The 14,826-nt window shown below is 30.9% G+C and overlaps 2 protein-coding genes across 3 annotated transcripts; one reads left to right on the top strand and one right to left on the bottom strand.

The window, feature by feature from the left end:
- The first annotated feature begins 5,655 nt into the window (after positions 1-5,655).
- PK1B (protein kinase 1B) lies at positions 5,656-9,031 on the top strand. Of its 2 annotated transcripts, none has more exons than XM_022038809.2 (7): positions 5,656-6,064; positions 6,306-6,398; positions 6,921-7,288; positions 7,526-7,661; positions 7,766-7,908; positions 8,036-8,159; positions 8,249-9,031. In XM_022038809.2, the coding sequence occupies exons 2-7, from the start codon at positions 6,347-6,349 to the stop codon at positions 8,686-8,688; spliced, it is 1,263 nt and encodes a 420-aa protein (XP_021894501.1). In that variant the 5' UTR covers positions 5,656-6,064; positions 6,306-6,346; the 3' UTR covers positions 8,689-9,031. The 2 variants fall into 2 exon arrangements, with proteins under 2 accessions (XP_021894501.1, XP_021894502.1); XM_022038810.2 differs by having other exon boundaries at positions 5,660-6,064; positions 6,966-7,288.
- A 745-nt stretch (positions 9,032-9,776) lies between these two features.
- Positions 9,777-12,866, bottom strand: LOC110812204 (Protein kinase superfamily protein). The gene is made up of 4 exons (XM_022038913.2): positions 12,153-12,866; positions 11,407-11,667; positions 10,767-10,889; positions 9,777-10,585 (listed from the first exon to the last, which is right to left on the bottom strand). The coding sequence occupies exons 1-4, from the start codon at positions 12,552-12,554 to the stop codon at positions 10,019-10,021; spliced, it is 1,353 nt and encodes a 450-aa protein (XP_021894605.1). The 5' UTR covers positions 12,555-12,866; the 3' UTR covers positions 9,777-10,018.
- Between the last annotated feature and the right edge of the window lie 1,960 nt (positions 12,867-14,826).

Genomic DNA, 14,826 nt, shown 5'->3' with positions numbered 1-14,826 from the left:
ACAAAATCAAATCACCATAAAATTTTGCACCTTCACCCAATGCGCCTTTTACCCGACAAGGTTATCTTCGTCCACAAATTCAACCAATCCTTTTTCTGATTTTCTATATCATACATGTACGTCTCCATGTATACACACACACACATACATAACAGTTTTAGACATTTACAAGTGGAGCACTTTTAACCTTTTAGAGATGCACTTTTTTGGCTCTTTATAACGCTCTTCCAACTAATAAGCATGATACACTTCACGCAAACATGTTGCATTTACATTCGCTACTTTTGCACTTCCAGTTGTCGTGGAAATACTCTTTTTCTCATCACATTTTAGAAGGACCCCTTGATTTTATATTAAAAAAAAAAACATAAATTCATCATTTTATTTTTGTAATTTACTCTTCAGTACAAAATATATATATATATATATATGTATCTTCTAATATATATTCTTGAATAAATAAATATATGTTATGACTAGGAAACACCAAATTATTGGGGGTAACCTGCTCTGGGGTTGATGGTTAGTTAGACCTAAATATGCCAATATCACATTAATCCACAAACTTCAACCTATTGATTGCTTCTTTAATTAAGACTCTTACGTGGTTGAAAAACGTAATTAATTAATAACAAACTTAATTAAAAATCATTAATTCGAATTACAGAATTTGGGGTTATAACTCTTCTTTTCTTAATTTTAATAAAATAAATTATGAGAAAGAAAGAAAGAATATTAGACCTTTTGAACATGATCCTAAAGGGCCACCTTTTGCATGTCCAAAAATAAATAATACAAACAGAGAAGCAAGATTCTATCTATAGGACCGGCTACCTATACTGTATATCTGCAGAGAATATATGCCCTTCATATATATATATAAATATATATACATACATCAAAAGTCAAGTCAATAATCAGGAAGCTTTATATATATATAACAAAATAAAACAAAAATTAATACTCTCTCAGTGGCCTCATCATTGTCGTGATTAAGCTGACCAAATTATTGTGTGAGTGCTAATTAAGCAATCCGTACTTTTGTTTATTTTAATGTCTAACTTACTGATTAAATTATTTTGCTGATAAATAAGTATATTATCATATGATCAATGTCAATTATATTATTTTGCAGCGAGTATTGAATTATTGGTACGCACCCATTTCTTTTTTTATATATATATATATACATACACATGTATGATCGTGATCACTGGGTCAGCAAAGTTCGTGTATCCAAATTAGGAAAAAGATTTTAGTATTTTTTATTTATTTTTTATAGTATTTGTTCATATTAATACATGTAAAAATCCAATGAATGTCGTTATATCACACCATACATTGTCGTCGTGTATTTTATATAAGAGATTATTTTATAATTTGTGAGAAATTATTTTTATTTATTAGGTAAAATAAAATTATTTTAATTATCAATGGAAAATAAAAAATTAATACTGAATTAAATCTTGAAATTATCAATAATTTATTGGTGACTTATACAAATTAGAACACAAGACTTTTGTATTGGCACGTGCTTAATTAATTAGTCTCTTGACCTAACTAGTCTTCTTTTGTTTCTAAAAGCACATGGTGATCTAGTTATTCCCTCACAGCTACGTTATTATTTAAATCAAATTAATAATTAGTGTATGGTTGACCAATTTTTCAGAAGAAAAAAACACCTTATAATTTGGACATTATAATATCATTTATTATTATAATTAAGCTTACACACCCCAAAAAAACAAAATGGGTTTGCTCACAAATGGTAAATAATAATTATAAATCAATAAATTTATTAAGATATTAGAAGATAAATGAAATATGTGTTCTCTCGTTACATTTTTATTTAATTTATAATAATTTCTCATAAAATATAGTGAGCATTAATCTATATATATATATATATATATATATATATACGAGTTAGTATTATCTAAATTAACATATATTTGTTTTATTAATTTTGTCAAATTGGTAATTGAAGTTGTCCGTCTCATTTGCAAACCGACAACGTTGCCGGCCATTGACTAATGTCTTTAATTTGCATTAATTACAATTATAATTACATTAATTATTGACCTACTGATTTCCTTCTAAAATTTTGTTTTATATTTATAAAGAGCTTTAAGTATTGATTTTAAACTCTTTTTATTTACAACAAGTTTTTTTTTTTTAAAAAAAATATAATTTAATTTTTAGAAAAATTAAAAAAGTAAATTGAGTTTGTAAATAATTAATTAGTCATTAACATCATAAAATCCCTTTTATTTTAATTATATATATATATATATATGAAAATACTTTCTAATATTTAATGTTAAATAAATATAAAATGTTCAAATTAGTGCGGTACCGAACCACACTTGCATTTATATACCGACGGTCCAAGTGGGTCCCACTGTCTTGACCAGACAGAGACAATATTCAAATGTCAGAATAAAATGATATTTAAAATAATTTAAAATTATACTATTATTATTAAATTAAATTACCGAAGAAAATGTAATTATGATTTAATCTATATATATATATATATATATATATATAGTCCCTGTAATAAATGTATCAGTTAATTTTTTTATCGAAAATTCCAATAAAGCAAAATGTGCGAGCGTAAATATATTTTTAGTAATTTATGGAATAAATAATAATTTTATTTATTTTATTATTTACAAGTAATACATACAATTATGAAATTTATTTTATTATTATATGTATGTACGCAAGCCTTACAAAAGCTCCCATACGTCATCTGTGCGTAGAAAAGTTTAATTTCTGACTTTTTTTTTTTTTTTTTTTTTTAAGGATAATTTTGGACCATCAAAGACTATTTTGTGTCACGGGCAGCCTTGATTTTCTAGATTTGCAAAATCCCAAAAAAGCAATATTATTATCTGGCCACCGCACCATAATTATTTAAAATTAAATATACTTAAAAAAATTGAATTAAGAGTCTTTGTTGATATTAATAGAATTGCATTTATATAATTTTAAAGTCAACACACAAATTATATTAATTATTAACACGTTAATTTTTAATTAATAAATTTAGGGATAAGCAGCTCAAGATTATCCAAAATACTTTCTTAATCCGGCTAATGAAACAAATGCCCGTTCCTCCTCTTAAGTAAATAATATTAAATTTAATCCGTCTAATTATTTTGTTTTTTTTTTATGTCATTATTGTGAGGTTATTAAGTGTTAATTAATCATCCTGTCTTAATTAACTAAATATTTGAGTTAATTATATTTGTTAGGCATACCAATGTGGTCTTAATAATAGATATTAATGATGGTTAGTGAATTAAGAAATTCACAATAAAATATCATTTCAAATAAATTGATTTTATTATAAATTAACAATTATTTATACCATTTAATTTTTTAAATTATATACATATAAACAATATATTTAATTATTGTATTTTTTTTTAACGTCTTCATCTGTCAAAATTATAAAAACTAACATAATTTTGTGTAAACTGTCACAAAAATTTAAGAATTTAAATTAGAAAAGTGTCAAAATCATAATAAATTGTAGTTTACTATAAATTTGTGAACGTACATTTATAAACCCTACCTTCGATTAATTTGCGATAACTTATCACAGTAATTGAAATTATTTATTTGAAGTACAAATATTAAATTCATGAATAATAAATGCCTGTAAATATATGAACATGTGTGTATCGTACTTTTTGTTACATCTAAAAGTGTAAATATAGATATACATAGAGTCCTTTTTGTCACTACCTAAAACACTTTCCACGAAAGTGCTGATTAAATGACAATAATATATATATACATATATAATTAATGACAAACTAAAATTTGGGATGACACTAAACAAAACCTCAAGATAGAAGCAACCAAACGAGATTAAGACAATGTTAATCGAAAATTGGGCGAGTTTATAGATCAATTCAATCGAAAATATGTTGTAATTAATCCCGAACATACTCCTTCTACTATTTTCCATAATTATTAATAATAAATTTAATGTAACATTATAACTAATATCATTATTGATTATAACAGTACATGAAAATTAGTCACAACTACTTATATCATAATCAACTTTCACGAATAGTATAATGAATATACTATAGATATAATAATAATAATAATAATAAATATTGAAGTGAATAAACTAGTTACAAAAAAAAAAAAATCAAACTCCTCTAATATAAAATTTCATAATTATCAAAATATAATAAAACAGATTATCTAATAGCTCACCTTAAAAGTTGTTATATGAATACTTTAAAATCTATTTATAATCAATAACTAATGATACTATGCTTTTAAGATAACATAATATGAGTGAACAAGGTATGGTTATTGACTTTGGAGATAGCTGATGTCGAGATATCGAGAACATGATGACTACATTTTTATGACAGTATAATTATCGCTTTGAATTTATAAGTACTCAAAAAAAATTATAAAAGACAGAGAACAAAGTTTTAAAATTTTCAAAGAATATACTATTGGATGAAGGAATCATTTTTTTGATCTACATATATCACGAGACATATTTCCTACACCTCCCTATTTCATTGTATATTGAATACATCGTATTTATAAATTAATCAACATAATAAATTACTAACATATGATTTTACTTGCAATATAATCAATTACAATTTTTTATTTTTAATTAAATTATTATCGTAAAGTTTTATCTTACGTGACAGTGTTACAATAATTTTTACTTAAAATTCACACTTAAATATTTATAAAATTAACTAGATACTAAACAATATTATTTTAAAAAATCATTTCACATATTGATCAGAAGATTCCGAAAGTAGTCCCTTTACATCATCACAAAAACTTTATGATAAATAAAATATTTAAATAAACAAAAAAACAGCCCGAGAAAAGTAATAGACGCCAAAGGAAAATATGTTAACAAATATAGATGGATATATAATTTTGAATGGATAAACACATAATTGACTAAAAAAACAATATAGGTAATTGTAAAATTTGGTATAAAATTAAATACTGTTTAACATTAAAAAGAAAATTTTGACTTTATGGGAAGACCTTTAAAAAATCAATATATTTATATAAATAAAATTTGAGAATTTTCTTATTTTTTGAAATAAAAATAATATATATACATATATATTATATAAAAAATAAAACTTTAGACATTATCTGCTTGAATTTTAAATAAGAATAAAACTAACGTAATAGTTATAATTATATGTACTTTATACAGATAAAGTTTATCAACTCAAATTTTAAAACATAAAAATAAAAATTAATTTTTAGTTGACTGTAAAATATATACTTTATAATAAATATAAAAATAATTTTAGTTAGGATATATAATGGTAATTTATTTTAAATTTTTTATATAAAAAAGAAATATAATTTTAAATTAATTATAATTTATATATTATATAATTAATTATTACGAATATAAGATTTAAGAGAAATCCTAACAAGGAAAGAACGAGACCAGTGGCTTTAACATCTGCGCCAAAGACAGGTCATGTTCACGCATGGATTGGTGGAACAGATGATCATGAGAACGGAACAAATCCAACGGCTGATATTGATCGCAGTCCTGTTTGAAAGACTTATCTACTCCAGACTCGACTCAGTACACAGAAAAAAATGAAAAGACACACCTTAACACAAATACAAAACGGAAAGCCTTACAGTATATATACACATATATACACATATATGAACGTACATAACGTTGTGCTTAAAGGCGGGACCAACCCGCCATTAATGCAGTTCTGCCCACCTTCCTTCTCCTATCTCTCCCTCTACAGTAGCAGCTAGTTGCTCCTTCTATAAATCAAATAAGCTTTGGCTAGAACCAGGTCAACCCTCTCTCTCTATTGCTATATTTATTAGCTTTTTCTGCAAGGAGACGAACACAGACAAGAAGGAAAGCATCTTCGTCCTCCTTTCCCTGTTTGTCTCTCTCCCTATTCTCTTAGCTTTCTACAACCAGACAAGAAGGAAGCCATCTTTTTGTTCCTTTATCTGTTTCCGAGGAACTCGGTTCTTCGAATTTGGTGCTGGATTCACAGAGGTGGGTAGTGATTTCTTTATGATTTCGTTGGTGGGTTTCTCTTCGTTTTGCTTCTTTCTTCTGCCGCCTCCTCTTCTTGTTCTAAATCTGTAGCTTAAACTTTAATGTTACAGTTGAATTAGAGGAGCTTCGAAAGTTCAGTTTTTGCGCTAAAAAGGACCCGGGTTTCAGTTTCCTCGTAGATCTGCTTTGTACGATTACATTTCATGATTTAGCTTTTTTTTTTTTAATCTTTCTGTAGGAGAACTCAGAGGAGGATAGCATTATCTGAGATTTGATACCATGGGGGTTTGCTTGAGTGCCCGAATCAAAGCTGAGAGCCCTTGTAACACAGGTATTTAGATTTCACAACTTGTTTCCCATGGCTTTTGGGTTCACTTTTTGGGTATTTTGACTTTATTTCTCTGGTTAGAGCATGATCAGAGTTGTGGGTCATTTGGATAATTCGGGCTTGGTGGGTGGGTAGGATGGAGCTGTGTTTTGGGTGTTCAATCCAGCTATTATTAGTTATTATGTTTTATTTGAATTTAAATTTGAATCTTCCTATTCCTTGTTAGATTTAATTTGTTGAGAATATTTATGTTTAATTTTTGATTGATTATTAGCTAAAGTTGGATAGGTCTAGATCTTTTCTTTGTGCTCCTGTTTGGTTGCTGGGAAAATCTTGGAAGATAAAAGGAAAGTTTGAGTCTTTTTTTATTGCTGAAATACTCAATATATGATTGATTGAACCTCTTATCTTTCTCAATTTCAGTCTTTCTTATCTCTCTCCCCAATCACAGAGCATCTCTTCATTGATAATCTCTTATTGATTTAAGAAATATGATTGATTAAACCTGGAAAATTCAATATGCAGATGTATCCGTAGCTCTTGTTTTATGTAGAGATTGTATGTTTGTAGGGGGGAGCTTGAAGTATGTTAGCACCGATGGGACCGAGAGCAGTACAGGTAGCAAGGTCTCGTCGTTTTCGATGCCCATGACTCCTCGTAGTGAGGGTGAGATCTTGCAGTCTACCAATCTGAAGAGCTTCAGTTTTTCCGATCTAAAAATGTCAACCAGGAATTTCCGCCCAGATAGTGTGCTGGGAGAAGGCGGTTTTGGTTCAGTCTTTAAAGGTTGGATTGACGAGCAGTCACTTGCTGCTACCAAGCCCGGAACTGGCATGGTTATTGCTGTGAAGAGGCTTAACCAAGATGGTTTTCAAGGTCACAAAGAATGGCTGGTGAGTTCATTTTCTTCACTTTTGCAAATGTCATCCGCATATATAGAATAAATGCTGATATTTATAATGCTGGTGATTGCTAATATAGAATTAAGGAAGCGGGGGCTTTGCAAAATCACTATCACGGACTTTGTTTGTGTTGAGAAATTGTGTTCAAGTGTTTGGCTTATTGTCTTAGGAAGATTTAGGAAGATTCGGATTGCAAAATCACTACCCTGGTTTCTGTTATCCGTGTAGGCTGAAGTGAATTACCTGGGGCAGCTTTCTCACCCTCATCTTGTAAAGTTGATCGGATACTGCCTTGAGGATGAACAGCGACTTTTGGTGTATGAATTCATGCCTCGAGGCAGCTTGGAGAATCATCTGTTCAGGAGTGAGTTATTTTCCTTTCTATGTCTTGGCACTAGTAAACCAAAATCATATCCCATTTGGTTAACAATTTTTGTGAATAAACTATTTAGATTGTTGTTTTATTAGGGGGTTCGTACTTCCAGCCTCTTTCATGGAGTCTCCGTTTGAAAGTCGCTCTTGGTGCTGCAAAAGGCCTTGCCTTTCTTCACTGTGCTGAGACGAAAGTAATTTACCGGGACTTTAAGACTTCTAACATCCTGCTCGACTCGGTTAGTAAACCTGATTTTTAGCTTTATGGATTCATTTGATTGATTTGGCATATTATCTTTTTTTTTTTTTTTTTTTTCCGGAACATTGGCTAGAATTCGTAAGAACTTTTTGTGATATAAATCACAGAACTACAATGCAAAGCTTTCTGATTTCGGATTGGCAAAGGACGGGCCAACAGGCGATAAAAGTCATGTCTCCACCAGAGTTATGGGAACATATGGATATGCAGCTCCAGAGTACCTAGCCACGGGTACTTGTTGAGCTTTCATATAATTATCTTTTCTTATCGAGTTCTTATAATTTCTGGGTCTCATAGCCCTCTGCAAATTTGCTCTGTAGGACATTTAACTACCAGGAGTGATGTCTATAGTTTTGGAGTCGTTCTGCTGGAAATGTTATCCGGGCGGAGAGCAGTTGACAAAAACCGACCTACAGGAGAACACAATCTAGTTGAATGGGCTAAACCTTACCTGGCCAACAAACGAAAAATCTTCCGCGTCCTAGATAATCGTCTGGAAGGCCAGTATACAATGGAAGGAGCCTTCAAGACAGCTACACTTGCATTAAGATGCATATCCACAGAAGCCAAGTTCCGGCCAACTATGGATGAGATCGTGACAACTTTGGAGCAACTCCAGGACTCTGCAGTAACTGGAGGCGCGGAGAGCAATCAAAGAGTTGAGCCCAGGGCTCGCAGGCACAGCTCGGATGATGCTAGTAACAGAAGGAAAGTTTCTACAGCTTATCCTCGGCCCTCTGCCTCACCTCTTTACGCCTGAAACTGGCCAATCGTACTTGAAAACCTATTTTTCTCTCTATTTTACTACAATGCAAAATGGGTTTGTGAAGAAACAACCAATGTACAGTTTTGTTTTTGCTAATGGATTGAAAAAAAAAAAAAGAAATCCCAGAATTATGTTAACAGAATTTGAAGATGAGATGAGAGGAACGCAGGCATATTTGAAAATGGTGTATGTAAAACTCTTGGATCTACAGCTCGGAAAACAGAAAAACCACTCTTGTGCCGCCATTAGTTTAGTAGTACCTTTCTAGCCTGGCTGCTTGTAATTTACACTTTTTTATTTTATATTTTTGGCAAATATATTTCTTTTTTCGTGGTCTCGTGTTTTTTCTTCTGTTGAAAAGAAGAGATTGAGCTGTCAAAGATTTGTTTGATCTTTGGTCATGAACAACTTGTTTGCTGTGCGGCTTTCCGGCATGTTCTCCTTGTGATGCGTGCTTTGAGAGAAAAAATAAATAAATAAATTCAATAAAATTGTATTTTATATATATATATATATATATATATGTATATGTATATGTATATGTTTGAAGTTAGCTAACGAACACATCATGTATTATTAAATTCATTAAATACAGGTTGTCAAATTATTATAATAAATATAAACTAAAGACAAGTATTGGGATTTGTAATAACTCAATTAACAAAGTCACCATCACTTTAAATTTATTTATTTATTTTCAAACAAATATATCCCATAAATATAAGATATAATAATATTGGGAGGTCCATTTTCCTGTTACACGTGCTTAAAAAACTATTTTAAATAAATTTAATTTATCCTATTATTTATGTGTTCGTACCATTTGTATGTATATAATTATTTTAATCTTTTTTTAAAAAAATATGAGGACATAATAAATATTTAGTTACGAATGGAATTTAATATTTTTAAACAACTTCTGGTAAAATTGAAGTAAGCAGAGGACATTTTAAATTTTAATAATTATAATATAATTTAATCTTTCTTCGTTCACTTAAAATTAAATAAATGTTTAAGTTCTATTTATTTGAAATATAACCTAAAATTTTCTGATTTTTTTTTTTAAAAAAAGGGAGATTAGATTCAAAAGCAAATGCAAGATTTATATAGTCTGACACTATACATGTAAATTAGAGATTTGAAAATGCAGAAGAGAAACCTACATTGCCTCAAATATTCAGGTTCGTTCTTCCTTTGAAACCTATATTTACAACCACCTCCCACAAGAAAACATGGAGAGAGAAGGACAGCTCCAACCGAAACCTCATAATCTTTTTTCTAACTCAAAGCAGTTCTCCGGCGGAAAAACAACGGTAATCAATCATCACCAAGTCCTTACCAACCCAGGAGTCCAACTTCTCCAGTCCAATTTTCCAATGGACTTGTTTCTTAGATTCATCATTTCTCTGATATCCAAAACTCTCTTCAGATAATTATTCCCTTGTTTGTTAGACCCCCCTGCCGTTTCCGCTTCAATTTCTTCATTTATAATTTCTGTTTCACTGTTGGGCTCGGGTGTGGCTTCGTCTTGGGATGAAGACTCACTAATGATGCTTCCTAACATCTCGACAACTTCACTCATTTTCGGACGGGATTTTGGCTGTTTCATCAGACATTTATTGGCCAAGGATGCAAGTTTCTGAGCTGATTGGATGCAATACTGTCCTTCAAGCCGTGGGTCTACAATGAGGTGGAATTTCTTCGAGTCAGATGCATACGGCCTCACCCATTCCAAGAGCTTCTGCTCATTCCGAGGTAGGTTTTGCTCGAGGACTCGTCTTCCTGTGATGATCTCGTATAGGACAACCCCAAAGCTCCAAACATCACTCTTGGCAGTCAGCCTGCCGGTTTGTACATACTCTGGAGCAGCATAACCGACTGTGCCTACAACCTTCGGACAGGAAGAAGGTGAATATCAGGGAAGAGAGAGTGATAAATCTATTCAACAAATAGCAGAATCGAACGACAAATGAATAATCCCTAAGCACCGGAGCATCATTTACTTATTACGAATAAGAGGCTATATGTTCGAAATTTCATCTCAGCATCACAGACATAGCTAGAGTGCTTACTGTTGTCGAAACGTGGTCAGATCCCTCAGGAGGCCCCTGCCTAGCCAATCCAAAGTCCGAGAGCTTTGCATTGAAGTTCTCATCGAGAAGAACGTTTGACGTTTTGAAATCTCGAAATATTAGCTGTACCAATAACACGAACAAGAAACAAGCATAAGGTTGCAGGCATTATCCACTCAACCAATTAATAGTTTTAAGGAGTTAATCCATTCATTGCATACAATTGCATATTAAAAGTTAAGACACCATTTCGTCGTAGAAAAACTTTCAATATTAAAAAAAATGAAAATATAGCATATTTTCAATATTGTTTTCCCAATTCGAAAAATGATTGTGAAAATATAGAATGGGTTTAAAAAGAACAGGATTTATTTTAACAGTCGACATATTTTCACTATCATTTCTCATATGTAAACTTAAACAAATATATATGACTTTCGAAATCAAACTTGAAAATAGTTTCCCATATCTAAGCACGATCTAATACTTTTCCCGAAAATGAGAGTCCTTTAAAATGTTATAAATAAACAAACACATGAAATGAAGTGAACCAATTTGCTAGGAAGCAATAAAAACCACATATCTTCAATATTTGTGCACCATATACAGTAGTTTTTGAGGAAGAAACAAACAAGTAAACCTGAAAATCCATTTCTTCATGCAGGTATGCTAAACCACGAGCCGCATCTTGAGCAATCTTTAATCTTGTCATCCACGGGAGTGGTGTCGGTAATCGAGCCAATAAATGGTTCTCCAAGCTTTTGTTGCGCATAAGCTGGTAAACTAGCAACCTCTGCATCCCTCTCTCATCATCTTCTGCACAATACCCAACTAACTTCACCAGATTGGGATGTTTGACAATGCCCAGAAAGTTCACCTCATTGATCCATTCCTTATGCCCCTGAATACTAGAATGCAAAAAACACAAGAGAAATCCCATAAGATTAATCATCTTAAAGAACAAATTATATAACCCCGAGTATCAAGTCAAGATAAAAGTTGGCACAATAAATATAAGCCATTGCAAAATCTAATTCTTAACAGACGAGGTGGGATTAAAATCATTCCTAATCACCTTAAAAAATGACCAAGTTCTTCACAAAATCATTCTGTTCTATGAGGGAAAATAGAGTTCCCCATTGGCAAACAATGCATAACCTCTAAATCTATATCACGGGTATGGAATTGCAGGGTCAAAATAAAACTCAGATTTGCACATTTGAATTTGGCGCAGAGAATTTAAAGAAAAGAAAGAGCAAAAACCCAAAAAGGATCAAGATGGCAAAGTGCACCTAAAGAAATTTGTGAAGTCACATATATCAGTTAGAAGAGAAGCACAAACAACATAATCAGTAATTAGAAACGAAGGGTCAAGAGGATTCATGCCTGGAAACCGAGGCGATTCAACTGTTTAACGGCTACATCCATCTTCGAATCAGGACACTCGGTTCCATCCTCGTCAACAACGCTGATGACGCCTCTGTACACGCACCCAAACCCTCCTTCGCCGATCAGCAGCGCTCGGCTGAACCCTTTGGTAGCAGATTTGAGCTCCGCGAAGGTAAAAACCCGCAGATCATTTGCCCGGCGCTGATACAGCAACTCGTAGAACCCAACCGAATCGGAGAAGTCCCTGGACTCGGAATCGAACTCTGACCGTCTGGTATCCACGGCGGTGCTAGACGCCACGCTCAGAGACCGAGCCCAAGACACTCTCGACGTCCGGGAAACGACGCCGTCTTCCTCCTCCCCCCTCCTCTCGCCATTCGTGAAATGAAAACACTTCATTTCCAATCAAAAGAACAAAACCGTCTTTGCCTTTGACACCAGATTCTCGTATCCGAGAAAGAGAAGTTACACGGAGAAGGAGTCAATGATGGGAGCATATAAAAAAATGGAGTTCGCGGGTATCAATAAACACGAATTGAAGAACTAAAATAAAGAAAACCCCATAGTTTACTGGTTGATTCGTCGCCTTAAATTGAAGAAGTCGGCATTTTCTCCTCTTCTTTTTTTAATTTTGCAGGGAGGAGACTGGGACCCGTCGTTGTCGTGTTGCAGAGCGGGAGATCACGAGGAGGACGAGACGAGAACCTGATGGAGCGCACTGCGCAGGCCATAGTACAATATAATCCGACAAGGAAGTGGGTCCCGCCAGGTAGCTGAGGGGCTGATGTGGAATTTAAGTTTTTTTTCCGTTTTGGGGCTGAACTGCAAATTATCTTTTTTCGTGGGGGGAAATTTTAAAACAAGGTGTGTTGGAGAAGATTCTCTGCGGCGACGAATCATGGAGGTTCTTGAGACAACGCGTGGGATTCATCCACGTCAGCGAGTTTATAGTGTCAAGAAAAGAGTGCTTGAAAATTAAGGAAAGATGGTGACGATACAAAACGTCAGTATGTTATGTCCGTTTTGACAGACATAGTTCGATTGATTTTCAAAGCTTCTACATTAAATTCCTGATAGGAACGTTTTTCTTTTTCTTTTTTTTTTTTTTTTAAAAAAAAACTTTTTTAACGTTACTAGGAAATTTCCAAATTTTCTATTCTTAAAAGAATCAAAATTCCTAGCTGTTATTTAGAAACTATTGTAATTAAAATTTTAATAATTTAATATATAAATTAATTTAATTATTAAAATAAATAAATTTGTAATTTATGTGTATGAACCATGTTATAAAAATTTAATGAAATGGTCGTTACATTAAACAAAATTTCAAATGAAATTTAAATTAAGTGTATTTACCCGATCTATAACAAAAGATAAAATAAAACAATGTTTAAATAAAGGGTCTCTAATTAATAAAGTTTGAATCCTTTTGAAATTGTAGAACGAAATATTTTAATCCAAATAGATATGACATTTGCGTGCCTAATTTTTTTTTTATTTATTTTAATAAATCAAACATTTGAACAAGTAATTTTTAAAAATTAAATACTTAATTGTGACATTTAAAAGACTAAACACCAAATTGAAAATTAAATAGAAAGTCAATTGTTGTTTTCTCACACAATATATTTTCTTACATGAGTTTCAAACTTACCTAATATGTTTTAAGTACTTTAATTTTCAACCAACAAACAAATATAGAAAAGTATTTCAGATTAATTATAGGTGGGAATCTAAAATTAGGATCAATTTCTCATTTATTAAGTTTTAATAAAATTTGAGTAATTAAATTCTCGTAACATTTTACTTAATATTTTTTGTCCAATTTATACTTAAACAACACTTTTAATTTCATATAATTATTTATTTTATAAAAATAGATATAATATACTAAATTTAATAAATAATTTTATATGTTAGTACATATAAAATTCCAAAGTAGCTTTGAGATCCTTTTATGAATATGATATATCATATACTTTCTCATAGTATAAGAATTGATATAAATGAGATAAAAATTATTTAATTTTTCTGTTGAGAACTACAAATTGGAAAAAAGGAATTAAAAAATAAAATAAAATAATCACTTATTATTATTATTATTTGTATAATTACTTAAATAAAGTAAGTAAATCCTTCTTATTAAATTGATTAATATTAATTTTTATAATTTTTAAACTTAAAATATAAAATATAGGATAAATTATAATACATTTTTAAAGTTTTACAAAAAATCACAAATTAAAATGTTTTTTTTATAATTTTTAAAAGATAAATAGTTAATGTTATATACATTATAGTGATAACAACATAAAATATATATATATAATATTAATGATTTGTTTATCATAATATTAAGTTATTCACGATATGAGCATACGAACGTGTATCTAAGAAACTAACTGCCGAGAGTCCTTTTACTCTTCAACAAATTATACTCTTGAATTTTGAATAACATTAACATATACATATGATAAGTAAATATATATTAGTGTGTACATGTATATATATACCGATATATATGTATATATATCGGTATATATATTATTTTTTATACGACGAAATTCTTCGGACGTCAAGGTTCACGTACTTCAAAGAACGACCTATTTTTAACGACGATATCATACATGTGTAACGCCTTGAAGTTGGCGAAACTTTTCGGCAACGAGAT

Source organism: Carica papaya, chromosome 2, assembly GCF_054855325.1.
Source record: "Carica papaya isolate Zhongbai chromosome 2, ASM5485532v1, whole genome shotgun sequence".
Taxonomy (NCBI): Eukaryota; Viridiplantae; Streptophyta; class Magnoliopsida; order Brassicales; family Caricaceae; genus Carica; species Carica papaya.
This window is presented reverse-complemented; position numbering and strand designations above follow the sequence as displayed.